Source organism: Electrona antarctica, assembly GCF_951216825.1.
Source record: "Electrona antarctica genome assembly, chromosome: 1".
NCBI lineage: Eukaryota > Metazoa > Chordata > Actinopteri > Myctophiformes > Myctophidae > Electrona > Electrona antarctica.
Window position 1 is genome coordinate 996784 of NC_136806.1, and position 15879 is coordinate 1012662.

General features: G+C 44.4%; 1 protein-coding gene across 3 annotated transcripts in view; it reads right to left on the reverse strand.

Moving 5' to 3' along the window:
• The window catches only part of sirt6 (sirtuin 6), a 41333-nt gene extending 25692 nt beyond the window's left edge, over positions 1–15641 (reverse strand). For all 3 annotated transcript variants that reach the window (XR_013790682.1, XR_013790683.1, XM_079508445.1), the window contains exons 1-3: positions 15420–15641; positions 12709–12836; positions 814–996 (exon numbers count right to left, since the gene is read on the reverse strand). Coding sequence is in view for 1 of the 3 variants with exons in the window: in XM_079508445.1 (XP_079364571.1) it covers positions 814–996; positions 12709–12836; positions 15420–15485 (377 nt within the window). In the remaining 2 variants the exon portion in view is untranslated. The remainder of the gene's footprint in view (positions 1–813; positions 997–12708; positions 12837–15419) is intronic.
• Positions 15642–15879: the final 238 nt, after the last annotated feature.

Consider the following 15879-nt stretch of genomic DNA (forward strand, 5'->3'; position numbering starts at 1 on the left):
GAGGCCGTGAAAAACTACCTGGGGAAACCCAGAGCGAACTGACCAGGTACTTATTGACCTACCTGGGGAACCCACTGACCAGGTACTGACCTACCTGGGGAACCCACTGACCAGGTACTGACCTACCTGGGGAACCCACTGACCAGGTAGTGACCTACCTGGGAAACCCACTGACCAGGTACTGACCTGCCTGGGGAACCCACTGACCAGGTACTGACCTGCCTGGGGAACCCACTGACCAGGTAGTGACCTACCTGGGGAACCCACTGACCAGGTAGTAACCTACCTGGGAAACCCACTGACCAGGTACTGACCTGCCTGGGGAACCCACTGACCAGGTAGTGACCTACCTGGGAAACCCACTGACCAGGTAGTGACCTACCTGGGAAACCCACTGACCAGGTATTGACCTACCTGGGGAACCCACTGACCAGGTACTGACCTACCTGGGGAACCCACTGACCAGGTACTGACCTACCTGGGGAACCCACTGACCAGGTACTGACCTACCTGGGGAACCCACTGACCAGGTACTGACCTACCTGGGAAACCCACTGACCAGGTACTGACCTACCTGGGGAACCCACTGACCAGGTACTGACCTGCCTGGGGAACCCACTGACCAGGTACTGACCTGCCTGGGGAACCCACTGACCAGGTACTGACCTGCCTGGGGAACCCACTGACCAGGTACTGACCTACCTGGGGAACCCACTGACCAGGTACTGACCTACCTGGGGAACGAACTGACCAGGTACTTATTGACCTACCTGGGGAACCCAGAGCGAACTGACCAGGTACTTATTGACCTACCTGGGGAACCCGGAGCGGACGTGCAGGCCGTCCACGTTCTGGCTGACCAGGTACTTGAGGTATCCGGCTCTCTGCAGGCCCAGCAGGGCCATGTGGGTCAGGCTGGGCCGAGCCTCCTCGAACGTGGTGTCAAAGTGAGGCATCTCTCCTTTCTGCTCCAGCGTCCACACGCCCTTGGGCCCCCTGGTGGAGGAGGGGAAAGAAAGAAAACGTCAATTAAAACAATGACAAAAGAATGAACGAAATGGACCCGGATTTGTACACTCAGAGTTAAATTAACATTGATTTTACAATAGGCTACACATTGGGTAACGGGTCCATTTGGTTCCATTTGTACACTTAAAATGAACATTGATTTTACAATAGGCTACAAATTGGGGTCTCAGAGAAATGCATAATTAGGGTCAAAACCGAATGAAAATGGTTGAGAATCACTATAGTGATAGAATCACTATAGTAGTGATTCTATCACTATAGTAGTGATTCTATCATTATAGTGATAGAATCACTACTATAGTGATAGAATCACTACTATAGTGATAGAATCACTATAGTGATAGAATCACTACTATAGTGATAGAATCACTACTATAGTGATAGAATCACTATAGTGATATAATCACTACTATAGTGATAGAATCACTACTATAGTGATAGAATCACTATAGTGATAGAATCACTATAGTGATAGAATCACTACTATAGTGATAGAATCACTACTATAGTGATATAATCACTACTATAGTGATAGAATCACTACTATAGTGATAGAATCACTATAGTGATAGAATCACTATAGTGATAGAATCACAGACATTTTTGTTGTTGTTGGATACGATTTTGGCCACAATTCCATGCTGTATGGATGTTGGTACCATTAGGAGAGATAACAGGCAAACGTTGATCAAAATAACAATTATTCTACATTCTCAATTGTTGTGAATTAAATTGTTGTGAATTAAGTAATGCAGATGTTTGACAATGTAACTCTTGAGGGTCCATTTGTTTTCATTTTACACTCTCAAGAGTTAAAGATCTAATATAAGGGTCCATTTGGTTACCAACTCTCCATCATTTAGCCGGGGACCACCTGTAACCCCCTCAAGGACCACTGGTTGAAAACCACCGTGCTAATGCACTAAAATACAGTAAAACACGCCGTCAGAATTCCAGACCATGTGAGGGTCCGTTAGTAGTTGAAGAAACACAAGACTCTGAATGTGAACATGACTGTAAATGGCCTTTTGGTGTTTTAAGCATTATGTTATACTTTAGCTGTTGAAAAAAGCAGATCTACAAGCTCGTATATAGCTCTGCCATTTTTTAAAAATCGTGAAAATGTGGCGCAAATCTTTGAATATATATTCTTTCACAGTGAACGTTTTTAACTCAAATCTTTGCTTCTGGGGGAGGGTCCCTGGAATAACATATTTTCAGATGGGGGTCGGAGTCCAATAACATATAATTTTTGGGGGTCCTTGACATGAAATAGTTTGAGAACCACTGACTCAGAAACATAGGGTTTTTCAGAAAACTGTCAGGATTTAGATGACATGTTGTAGAATCTAAATGGCTTAATAACATGTCTGTCAAACATTGCCTTCAACTGCAATGCAACACAGGGTGGACACTGCCCTCCAGTGGACACAGAGCCACATGACACTGAAATGTGTGTGTAGGCATTTAGCAGTGACTTTGATTGATTGATTGAAGAATTTATTAACAGTTTGCAGAATTACAGTACATTTCAAGCACAAACTCAATACAAAGGCTGTTACCCAATTAAGCATTACACTTGTTTCCAATAGGGTCCACCATGTTCAAATCATCAAAACATTTAGAGACGTACAAATAGACACTTCTATAGACAGAACAGGAATTCATCAAAAAGGAGGTAAAAAGGGAAAAGAAATATATACAGTGAGGGGAAAAAAGGGGGGGGCGGGGGGGGGATTCAGATTTTACGGGGGCCAGTTTCGAATTGCAGCCATCCGTAGGTGCCCTTTGAGAGCGGTTTTGAAGGAGTCAAGGGATTCGCATGTCTTAATGACAGTTGGTAGGGCGTTCCACATTTTGGTGGCATAGGAGCGAAAATAATTTAGTCCCTTGTTTGTGCCGAATCTGGGTTGTACATGGTTCGTTGCACTCCCTCTGGTGTTGTGGGTGTGGACTTCGTTAACATTAAGGAAGTATCTAGACAGGTACATGGGTATCTTGGTGGTGTATCGAATCTTGTGGACCAGACCCATTGCAAGATGCTGTACTCTGTCGTCGACCCTAAGCCATTCCAGCCTGTCGAAGTGGGCAGGGGTGAGGTGGGTTCTGGGGGCTAGTTCAAGTAGGAGCCTGACCAGTTTGTTTTGGGAAGTCTGGAGCCTGGTTTTAAGGGCCTTTGAGGTGCTGTGGTACCAGGAGGTGCATGCATAGTCAAAGAAACCCTGTACATGGGCTCCTGTTAAGGTCTTCAAGGTGTTTTTGTTGACCAGTGAGGAGATCCTGACCAGCAGTGCTGAGTCATCTGCGAACAGGAACAAGTTGCAGTCACAGGCTGAAGTCATGTCGTTTACATATATTAGGAACAGTAGAGGCCCTAGTATGCTTCCTTGTGGAACGCCACAGCTCACTGGGAGGGGGGGGGACAGTGTTCCGTTCACTTCCACCATCTGTTCTCTCCCCTCCAGGTAGGATTGCATCCAGCTCACTGATGTGCTATCGAAACCAATTGCTTTTAGCTTGTTAACCAGTATGGAGTGGTTCACGGTGTCAAAAGCCTTTTGGAGGTCCAGCATGACCATGCCGCCACTTTATGTATTCTAGGGTGACTTACAGTGAGAGGGCAGAGGTGGAAACATTACTGACTTATTTATGTATTCTAGGGTGACTTACAGTGAGAGGACAGAGGTGGAAACATTACGGACTTATTTATGTATTCTAGGGTGACTTACAGTGAGAGGACAGAAGTGGAAACATTACTGACTTATTTATGTATTCTAGGGTGACTTACAGTGAGAGGGCAGAGGTGGAAACATTACGGACTTATTTATGTATTCTAGAGTGACTTACAGTGAGAGGACAGAGGTGGAAACATTACTGACTTATTTATGTATTCTAGGGTGACTTACAGTGAGAGGACAGAGGTGGAAACATTACGGACTTATTTATGTATTCTAGAGTGACTTACAGTGAGAGGACAGAGGTGGAAACATTACTGACTTATTTATGTATTCTAGGGTGACTTACAGTGAGAGGACAGAGGTGGAAACATTACTGACTTATTTATGTATTCTAGGGTGACTTACAGTGAGAGGACAGAGGTGGAAACATTACTGACTTATTTATGTATTCTAGGGTGACTTACAGTGAGAGGACAGAGGTGGAAACATTACTGACTTATTTATGTATTCTAGGGTGACTTACAGTGAGAGGACAGAGGTGGAAACATTACTGACTTATTTATGTATTCTAGGGTGACTTACAGTGAGAGGGCAGAGGTGGAAACATTACTGACTTATTGTTTTTTACTTATGTAAAAGTATCAATACTGTAATGGTAGAAATACTCTGTTAAAAGTACAAGTACAAAAGTCTTGGCATCAAAATTCACACACACACACACACACCTTTACATAGATGGTGCATTGCACGCACGCACGCACGCACGCACGCACGCACGCACGCACGCACACGGACCGGTGCCTGCTGCCGCGGTGCTGATGCTGAACACTGTGGTTTTAGGCAGCAAATTTCTATTTTAGTCATATAGTCTTTGGAATGAAACTACATTTGATTTAGTCGACTAAAATGTATTTTGGCGGGCCTTGATGCCGTCGTAATGATTTTACACTTGCTGAACATAGCAGATCTACAAGCTTGTAGATCTGCTATTTTCTGCAAGTAACCAAGTGTAAAATGATTTAGGCTGGATTGTTTTGGTCCACTAGTCCCTTCCTAGAAATGTTGTCTAGTTTTTATTTGTTGACGAAATTGTCAATATATTTAGTTTTAGTCATCATAGCTTAGTTTTAATTTCCATTTGGTTTTCGTCAGTGAAAAAAGGTAGTCGACGAACATTTTTTGCCTCAGTTTTAGTCGACGAAATCAACACTGAACTGAAGTCAGGGATGCCAGCCGAGCAGTGCTGTTTTCGTCGACTAAAACTAATACGAAAAATGTTAGTCGACTACCTTTTTCCACTGACGAAAACTACATGGAAACTAAATGAAAACTAAGCTATGATGACTAAATACACTGTTGATTTAGTCAACACATAAAAACTAGACAAAAATGTTGGGAAGGGACTAGTGGACAAGAGATCCAGTATAAGTCATTTTACACTTTGTTTGCATGGTGAAAATAGCAGATCTACAAGCTCACAACACGTCGCACTGTGAGCGTATAAAATCAGCCATTACGACGGCATCAAGACGCGCCAAAATACATTTTAGTCGACTAAATCACCTGTAGATTTAGTCGACGCAAAATCTTATAAGATAATAATCGGTTCTAGTGAGCAGAAAGAATCAATAATAAGCAGACTTGGCAACCTGACTGTATAAAGTAACAGTACAGTAAATAACTTGGGGGTCATTATTGATTCTGAATTGAATTTTAATTCACACATTAATCATGTTACCAAGATTGCCTTTTTTCACCTTAGAAATATTGTACGAATCAGAGCCTATTTGTCATTGGACGATGCAAAAACGCTAATCCACGCCTTTGTTTTTTCTCGGCTTGATTACTGCAATGCACTTTTTTCTGGACTGCCTAAGAAAACTACTGACAGATTACAACTTGTCCAAAATGCAGCAGCCAGAGTTTTAACTAAAACTAAGATGAGAGAACATATTACTCCAGTTTTGGCTTCACTGCATTGGCTTCTGGTTGTTTTTAAAATTATTTTACTTGTTTATAAAGCTCTCAATGGTCTCGCACCTTCCTACCTACATGACTGCCTGCCTAAATATGTCCCAAACCTTCCTACCTACATGACTGCCTGCCTAAATATGTCCCAAACCATCCTACCTACATGACCGCCTGCCTAAATATGTCCCAAACCTTCCTACCTACATGACCGCCTGCCTACATATGTCCCAAACCTTCCTACCTACATGACCGCCTGCCCAAATATGTCCCAAACCTTCCTACCTACATAACTGCCTGCCTAAATATGTCCCAAACCATCCTACCTACATAACTGCCTGCCTGAATATGTCCCAAACCTTCCTACCTACATAACTGCCTGCCTAAATATGTCCCAAACCTTCCTACCTACATAACTGCCTGCCTAAATATGTCCCAAACCATCCTACCTACATAACTGCCTGCCTGAATATGTCCCAAACCTTCCTACCTACATAACTGCCTGCCTAAATATGTCCCAAACCATCCTACCTACATAACTGCCTGCCTAAATATGTCCCAAACCATCCTACCTACATAACTGCCTGCCTGAATATGTCCCAAACCTTCCTACCTACATAACTGCCTGCCTAAATATGTCCCAAACCTTCCTACCTACATAACTGCCTGCCTAAATATGTCCCAAACCTTCCTACCTACATAACTGCCTGCCTAAATATGTCCCAAACCTTCCTACCTACATAACTGCCTGCCTAAATATGTCCCAAACCATCCTACCTACATAACTGCCTGCCTGAATATGTCCCAAACCTTCCTACCTACATAACTGCCTGCCTAAATATGTCCCAAACCTTCCTACCTACATGACTGCCTGCCTAAATATGTCCCAAACCTTCCTACCTACATAACTGCCTGCCTAAATATGTCCCAAACTGCCTCCTAACGTCTTCCACTGCTGGCCTGCTCGCTTTGCCCAAAAAATGGCAACTAAAAAATACGGTGAAGCAGCTTTCTGCTTCTAGGGGCCGACGGCGTGGAACAAACTCCCACTGTACCTTCGACAGGCAGCCTCTGTAGACATTTTTAAAGCGCAGCTCAAGACCCACTTCTACACTCTTGCTTTTAATTGATCTTTTGATTTTGTATTATTCATGTCATTATTCACTGTATTGCATTACTGCTCTTGTTTTGTAATGTTTATGCCTTGCTTTTCTTTTCTTTCTTTCTCCATTGCTCTGTAAAGCACTTTGAGCTGCATTTCATGTCATGTAAGGTGCTATACAAATAAAGTTGTATTATTATTATTATTATTATGATATTAAACACTAAAACATTCCGGGTGACTAAAATGTGACTAAAACTAAATTAAAGTGACTATGACTAAAACTAAATGGAAGCCATTCAAGTGACTATGACTAAAACTAAATGGAAGCCATTCAAGTGACTATGACTAAAACTAAATGAAAGCCATTCAAGTGACTATGACTAAAACTAAATGAAACCCATTCAAGTGACTATGACTAAAACTAAATGAAAGCCATTCAAGTGACTATGACTAAAACTAAATGAAAGCCATTCAAGTGACTATGACTAAAACTAAATGGAAGCCATTCAAGTGACTATGACTAAAACTAAATGGAAGCCATTCAAGTGACTATGACTAAAACTAAATGGAAGCCATTCAAGAGACTATGACTAAAACTAAATGGAAGCCATTCAAGAGACTATGACTAAAACTAAATGGAAGCCATTCAAGAGACTATGACTAAAACTAAATGGAAGCCATTCAAGTGACTACGACTAAAACTAAATGGAAGCCATTCAAGTGACTACGACTAAAACTAAATGGAAGCCATTCAAGTGACTACGACTAAAACTAAATGGAAGCCATTCAAGTGACTACGACTAAAACTAAATGGAAGCCATTCAAGTGACTACGACTAAAACTAAATGGAAGCCATTCAAGTGACTATGACTAAAACTAAATGGAAGCCATTCAAGTGACTATGACTAAAACTAAATGGAAGCCATTCAAGTGACTACGACTAAAACTAAATGGAAGCCATTCAAGTGACTATGACTAAAACTAAATGGAAGCCATTCAAGTGACTATGACTAAAACTAAATGGAAGCCATTCAAGTGACTATGACTAAAACTAAATGGAAGCCATTCAAGTGACTATGACTAAAACTAAATGGAAGCCATTCAAGTGACTATGACTAAAACTAAATGGAAGCCATTCAAGTGACTATGACTAAAACTAAATGGAAGCCATTCAAGTGACTATGACTAAAACTAAATGGAAGCTATTCAAGTGACTACGACTAAAACTAAATGGAAGCCATTCAAGTGACTATGACTAAAACTAAATGGAAGCCATTCAAGTGACTATGACTAAAACTAAATGGAAGCCATTCAAGTGACTATGACTAAAACTAAATGGAAGCCATTCAAGTGACTATGACTAAAACTAAATGGAAGCCATTCAAGTGACTATGACTAAAACTAAATGGAAGCCATTCAAGTGACTACGACTAAAACTAAATGGAAGCCATTCAAGTGACTATGACTAAAACTAAATGGAAGCCATTCAAGTGACTATGACTAAAACTAAATGGAAGCCATTCAAGTGACTATGACTAAAACTAAATGGAAGCCATTCAAGTGACTATGACTAAAACTAAATGGAAGCCATTCAAGTGACTACGACTAAAACTAAATGGAAGCCATTCAAGTGACTATGACTAAAACTAAATGGAAGCCATTCAAGTGACTATGACTAAAACTAAATGGAAGCCATTCAAGTGACTATGACTAAAACTAAATGGAAGCCATTCAAGTGACTATGACTAAAACTAAATGGAAGCCATTCAAGTGACTATGACTAAAACTAAATGGAAGCCATTCAAGTGACTACGACTAAAACTAAATGGAAGCCATTCAAGTGACTATGACTAAAACTAAATGGAAGCCATTCAAGTGACTACGACTAAAACTAAATGGAAGCCATTCAAGTGACTATGACTAAAACTAAATGGAAGCCATTCAAGTGACTATGACTAAAACTAAATGGAAGCCATTCAAGTGACTATGACTAAAACTAAATGGAAGCCATTCAAGTGACTATGACTAAAACTAAATGGAAGCCATTCAAGTGACTATGACTAAAACTAAATGGAAGCCATTCAAGAGACTACGACTAAAACTAAATGGAAGCCATTCAAGTGACTACGACTAAAACTAAATGGAAGCCATTCAAGTGACTATGACTAAAACTAAATGGAAGCCATTCAAGTGACTACGACTAAAACTAAATGGAAGCCATTCAAGTGACTACGACTAAAACTAAATGGAAGCCATTCAAGTGACTACGACTAAAACTAAATGGAAGCCATTCAAGTGACTATGACTAAAACTAAATGGAAGCCATTCAAGTGACTGACTAAAACTAAATTAAAGCCATTCAAGTGACTATGACTAAAACTAAATGGAAGCCATTCAAGTGACTATGACTAAAACTAAATTAAAGCCATTCAAGTGACTATGACTAAAACTAAAATAGAACTTTGCTGCCAAAAACAACACTGCAGCCGAGGTGCTGATGATGCCCGCTGAACCCACCTGAAGTCACAGTACGTTTTAACCCATTTAGGCCTGATGTCGAAATAAAACAAGTGTTCTAAACCCTGACAGTTTTCTGAAATACCTATGTTTCTAGGCCTATATCACTCAATATTTCATGTCAAGGACTCCAAAAATTATATGTATTTGGCCGCCGACCCCCATCTCAAAATATGTTGTTCCAGGGGCAACCCCAGAAGCAAAGATTTCAGTTAAAATCAGTCGCTCTGAAAGAATATTCCAAGGTTTGCGCCCCATTTTCACGATTTAAAAAAAATAGCAGACCTACAAGCTCGTAGCGCGCCACTCGGTGGCGCGCTATGAGCTTGTAGATCTGCTATTTTTCAATAGCTAAAGTATAACATAATGCTTAAAACACCAAAAGGGGTTCCCGCCCAGAATGGGTTAACAGTGGGCGACGGACAGACGAATTTTCCGGAAGTGCATAATTTGTCTATGGGACCCTACAGGTGACTACTGGCTATGGGACCCTACAGGTGACTACTGGCTATGGGACCCTACAGGTGACTACTGGCTATGGGACCCTACAGGTGACTACTGGGTCTATGGGACCCTACAGGTGACTACTGGCTATGGGACCCTACAGGTGACTACTGGCTATGGGACCCTACAGGTGAATACTGGGTCTATGGGACCCTACAGGTGACTACTGGCTATGGGACCCTACAGGTGACTACTGGGTCTATGGGACCCTACAGGTGACTACTGGCTATGGGACCCTACAGGTGACTACTGGCCTATGGGGTCTATGGGACCCTACAGGTGACTACTGGCCTATGGGGTCTATGGGACCCTACAGGTGACTACTGGCCTATGGGGTCTATGGGACCCTACAGGTGACTACTGGCTATGGGGTCTATGGGACCCTACAGGTGACTACTGGCTATGGGGTCTATGGGACCCTACAGGTGACTACTGGCTATGGGACCCTACAGGTGACTACTGGCTATGGGACCCTACAGGTGACTACTGGGTCTATGGGACTACTGTCTATGGGACCCTACAGGTGACTACTGGGTCTATGGGACTACTGTCTATGGGACCCTACAGGTGACTACTGGCTATGGGACCCTACAGGTGACTACTGGGTCTATGGGACCCTACAGGTGACTACTGGGTCTATGGGACCCTACAGGTGACTACTGGGTCTATGGGACCCTACAGGTGACTACTGGGTCTATGGGACCCTACAGGTGACTACTGGCTATGGGACCCTACAGGTGACTACTGGCTATGGGACCCTACAGGTGACTACTGGCTATGGGACCCTACAGGTGACTACTGGCTATGGGACCCTACAGGTGACTACTGGTCTATGGGACCCTACAGGTGACTACTGGCTATGGGACCCTACAGGTGACTACTGGCTATGGGACCCTACAGGTGACTACTGGCTATGGGACCCTACAGGTGACTACTGGTCTATGGGACCCTACAGGTGACTACTGGTCTATGGGACCCTACAGGTGACTACTGGTCTATGGGACCCTACAGGTGACTACTGGGCTATGGGACCCTACAGGTGACTACTGGCTATGGGACCCTACAGGTGACTACTGGCTATGGGACCCTACAGGTGACTACTGGTCTATGGGACCCTACAGGTGACTACTGGCTATGGGACCCTACAGGTGACTACTGGCTATGGGACCCTACAGGTGACTACTGGCTATGGGACCCTACAGGTGACTACTGGCTATGGGACCCTACAGGTGACTACTGGCTATGGGACCCTACAGGTGCCTACTGGCTATGGGACCCTACAGGTGACTACTGGCTATGGGACCCTACAGGTGACTACTGGCTATGGGACCCTACAGGTGACTACTGGCGATAGGGTTAGGGTCTATGGGACCCTACAGGTGACTACTGGCGATAGGGTTAGGGTCTATGGGACCCTACAGGTGACTACTGGCCTATGGGGTCTATGGGACCCTACAGGTGACTACTGGCTATGGGACCCTACAGGTGACTACTGGCTATGGGACCCTACAGGTGACTACTGGCTATGGGACCCTACAGGTGACTACTGGCGATAGGGTTAGGGTCTATGGGACCCTACAGGTGACTACTGGCGATAGGGTTAGGGTCTATGGGACCCTACAGGTGACTACTGGCCTATGGGGTCTATGGGACCCTACAGGTGACTACTGGCCTATGGGGTCTATGGGACCCTACAGGTGACTACTGGCCTATGGGGTCTATGGGACCCTACAGGTGACTACTGGCCATAGCAGGCGAACAGGCGATGGTCCAAAAGTGGGCGGAGGAACGTCGGCCGAAAAGATAAAAAAGAATTCATCTTTTGGGCGATAGTGGGCGATAGCCAATGAAATTCAAGCGACGCTCGCCGTTGATCTCCCGCTGTTAAAACGTACTGTCAGGGATGCTGAACCCACCTGAAGTCAGGGATGCTGAACCCACCTGAAGTCAGGGATGCTGAACCCACCTGAAGTCAGGGATGCTGAACCCACCTGAAGTCAGGGATGCTGAACCCACCTGAAGTCAGGGATGCTGAACCCACCTGAAGACTGAACCCACCTGAAGTCAGGGATGCTGAACCCACCTGAAGTCAGGGATGCTGAACCCACCTGAAGTCAGGGATGCTGAACCCACCTGAAGTCAGGGATGCTGAACCCACCTGAAGTCAGGGATGCTGAACCCACCTGAAGACTGAACCCACCTGAAGTCAGGGATGCTGAACCCACCTGAAGACTGAACCCACCTGAAGTCAGGGATGCTGAACCCACCCCTGAAGTCAGGGATGCTGAACCCACCTGAAGTCAGGGATGCTGAACCACCTGAAGTCAGGGATGCTGAACCCACCTGAAGTCAGGGATGCTGAACCACCTGAAGTCAGGGATGCTGAACCCACCTGAAGTCAGGGATGCTGAACCCACCTGAAGTCAGGGATGCTGAACCCACCTGAAGTCAGGGATGCTGAACCCACCTGAAGTCAGGGATGCTGAACCCACCTGAAGTCAGGGATGCTGAACCCACCTGAAGACTGAACCCACCTGAAGTCAGGGATGCTGAACCACCTGAAATCAGGGATGCTGAACCCACCTGAAGTCAGGGATGCTGAACCACCTGAAGTCAGGGATGCTGAACCCACCTGAAGTCAGGGATGCTGAACCCACCCCTGAAGTCAGGGATGCTGAACCACCTGACGTCAGGGATGCTGAACCCACCTGACGTCAGGGATGCTGAACCCACCTGACGTCAGGGATGCTGAACCCACCTGAAGTCAGGGATGCTGAACCCACCTGAAGTCAGGGATGCTGAACCCACCTGAAGTCAGGGATGCTGAACCCACCTGAAGTCAGGGATGCTGAACCCACCTGAAGTCAGGGATGCTGAACCACCTGAAATCAGGGATGCTGAACCCACCTGAAGTCAGGGATGCCCGCTGCCGTGCTGATGCCCGCTCCAGAATGAACCACCAGGTACTGAGACTCTCTGATCAACTGGGCGAGACGCTCCGCCTTCTCCTTCACCGACTCAGGGCCGTCGAACACCTGACACAAGGGCACCGTTCAATTCAACGTTAATATTTGTTTGTTTGTCATGTTTATTTCGAATATGCAATAAAATAAATAAAACAGAACAGTTCTTTGTATTTCCTAATTACAAGCAAAAACACTTAAAATAAATAGCTTAAAATATAAGAAAACAAAACAAAGAAAAAGACAAAAAAAGAGACTAAGCATATCCGAAAAGGAGTGAGAAGAAGTAAAAACTTATATACTCCCACCCCTCTGTAATTTAATAATTACTCGCTGACTTCTGTGCTTAAACTCATTATCAAAATTAATCTGTTTATATCTGTTAATATTAACCCATCCGTTATATCTGTATTAACCAAATCTGTTAATATTAACCCATTTAGACCTGAGGACGATAAAAAAAAGGCTTTTAAATCAGAAAACACAATGTTTCTATGTCAGTGGTTCTCAAACTATTTCATGTCAAGGACCCCAACAATTATATGTAATTGGCTGCCGACCCCCAGCCTTTACGAGGCGGTCCGGAGCCACACATTCACAGTCATATGAGCCGGGCGGTGCTTAGACGCCCACACGGCCAGGGTGTGTAAGGCAACCAAGCGCTCCCCTTCCCCAGTTCAGCTACAGAGCTGCGGGATCAGCTGGGAATGATAAATAAAGTGATTGAAGGTGTGGATTATCGTGAGATTTACAACGGGTACCAGCCAATCAGAATCAAGAATTGGGACTAACCGTTTTACACTTTGGTTGCATGCTGAAAATAGCCGATCTACAAGCTCACAACGTGTCGAAGCACAACAAGTTGTGAGCTTATAGCTATTTTCAGCTAGTGTAAAATCAGTCATTGCTATAAGCAGCATCAAGGCCCGCCAAAATACATTTTTATTTAGTCGACTAAATCACTAAAATGTTATATTTACTTTAGTCAACTAAAACTAGACTAACACTAAGACATCCCAGGTGACTAAAATGTGAATAAAACTAAATGAAAACTTTCAATCTGCAAAGCGTTTGTTTCATAAAAATCCACCATAGACATGTTATGAGCTACTTTCTGTCAAGAAATTCTGTGCAGGTGATTATTTGTGTTGGACCTGCGTACCACCTGTTTCGAATTTTCACATAATGGAGGTGGCATCAGCACGACCCGTTAAAAAAAACGTGCTTCCAAACTCCAACACTTGGAAAAAAATGGGGGGTCGGGGGTGACGGTGGCAAAGTCGGTAGTGCTGCCGCCTCACAGCTAGGGTTCGATTCCAGCTGGGGACGCTGTGGGCACTGGGGGCGTGTTCCCTCCTCTGCATCATCAGTGCCCATACCCGAGGTGGGGTTGGCAAAAGGGCCTTTCTGTGTGGAGTTTGCATGTTCTTCCCGTGTCCCCTAGGGTAGGTACCCTCACAAAAACATGCCGTAATCCTGGTCAATAAAACTGCCTCCCCCTGGCCAGCCGGGGCGCCTGATGGAGGGGAAAGGAACTGGTCGGAATAACGTGTTCCTTCCACGTCCAGTTACGTCCGGCCGGGGAAACTCTCCCCTGTCAGGTGAAAAGAAGCAGCTTGGACTCCTCATGCCTCCTCCCCACTGCTAGAGTTTTACGGCTCTAGCAGTGATTCTCAACCAGTTTAATTTCAACGACGCCCAGTTTGACATGCATTAGTCAACCCCCAGTCGGACCCCCATTTAATGGCATTTCGGTCTCTGGGACCCCAATTTATATTGTATAATCAATGTTAATTTAACTCTGAGTGTACAAAGGTTCCATTTGTACACTCTCAGAGTTACAGACCCATAAGGGTCCATTTGGTTTCAAACTATGATTTAGCTGGGTACCCCTGGAACTCCCTCAAGGACCCCTGGGGGTCCCCGGACCCCACTTTGGGAGCCACTGTTATAATACAAGCAGATTGGTCATTTCTATTTGGATGAATGGGACATCAATGGAGGGCATCGCAACTCTAGATTCATCCCATTATCAAAACAAAACTAATGTTTTGGCACTGACAGTAGAGGGGGTGTTTTGGGGGCTAAATGGTGCATTTACATAGCACCTTTATCCAAGGTGCTTTACACATTATACACACAGCTTTACATAGATTGTGCTGCATTACATTCACCCATTCTCTCTCTCTCAGTGAGAGAGAGAGAGATAATGGGTGAATGTAATGCACAACCCGTGTGTGTGTGTGTGTGTGTGTGTGTGTGTGTGTGTGTGTGTGTGTGTGTGTGTGTGTGTGTGAGAGAGAGACTCCATTCACTCTCAGATTGTGTGCAGTTCACCCATTCACTCACAGGCTACATTCTACCATTCACATTGTGCTGCATTACATTCTCCCATTCATTCACTCACTCACACACACACACACACACACTCACTCACACACTAACTACACATTGTTCCAACCGTCCACATTGTACAGTACAGAGTGCATTGTGAATTGTGATGCATTAACTCATCATGCAATACAATAATACACCATAAGGTACGTGCGACACGCTGTGTGAGCTTGTATGGGCTGTGTGTGTGTGTGTGTGTGTGTGTGTGCGCGCGTGCGTGTGTGTTACTGTGTTAGCAGCTATAGCTGTATTGCAGCTCACCTCTGGGAGTCCACACACTCCTTTGTCCGCGTAGGGAGACAGTCCGGCGGCATAGTTCACTGACATGGTTCTTACACTCTTTAACTGGTGAATGAATGCAGATAAATAAATGATATAACAACACAGAGGATGGAATAGTTCAGTTTAGCCACTCTGTGCTAGCAGCGTTAGCTCACTGTCCGGCCATGTTGGACTACAGGTCCGTCCTGTTACGATGACGTCACCCAGAAGCGACGGCAAAAAACAACAGACAGACAAAATGGGGAAATACATTAATGTTTAGTTTTGTCTATTTTATAATGTTTATACAGTGGTGGGGGTGGAAAGTACCCGCATGTTTTACTTAAGAAGTAAAAGTATCAATGCTGTCATGTAGACAATTGCAACCTTAAAGAGTGAAAGAACACTCGCATAAAGGCAACAGAAGATGTTGCAGTTTCATCAGCGCTCCACAAGAGGG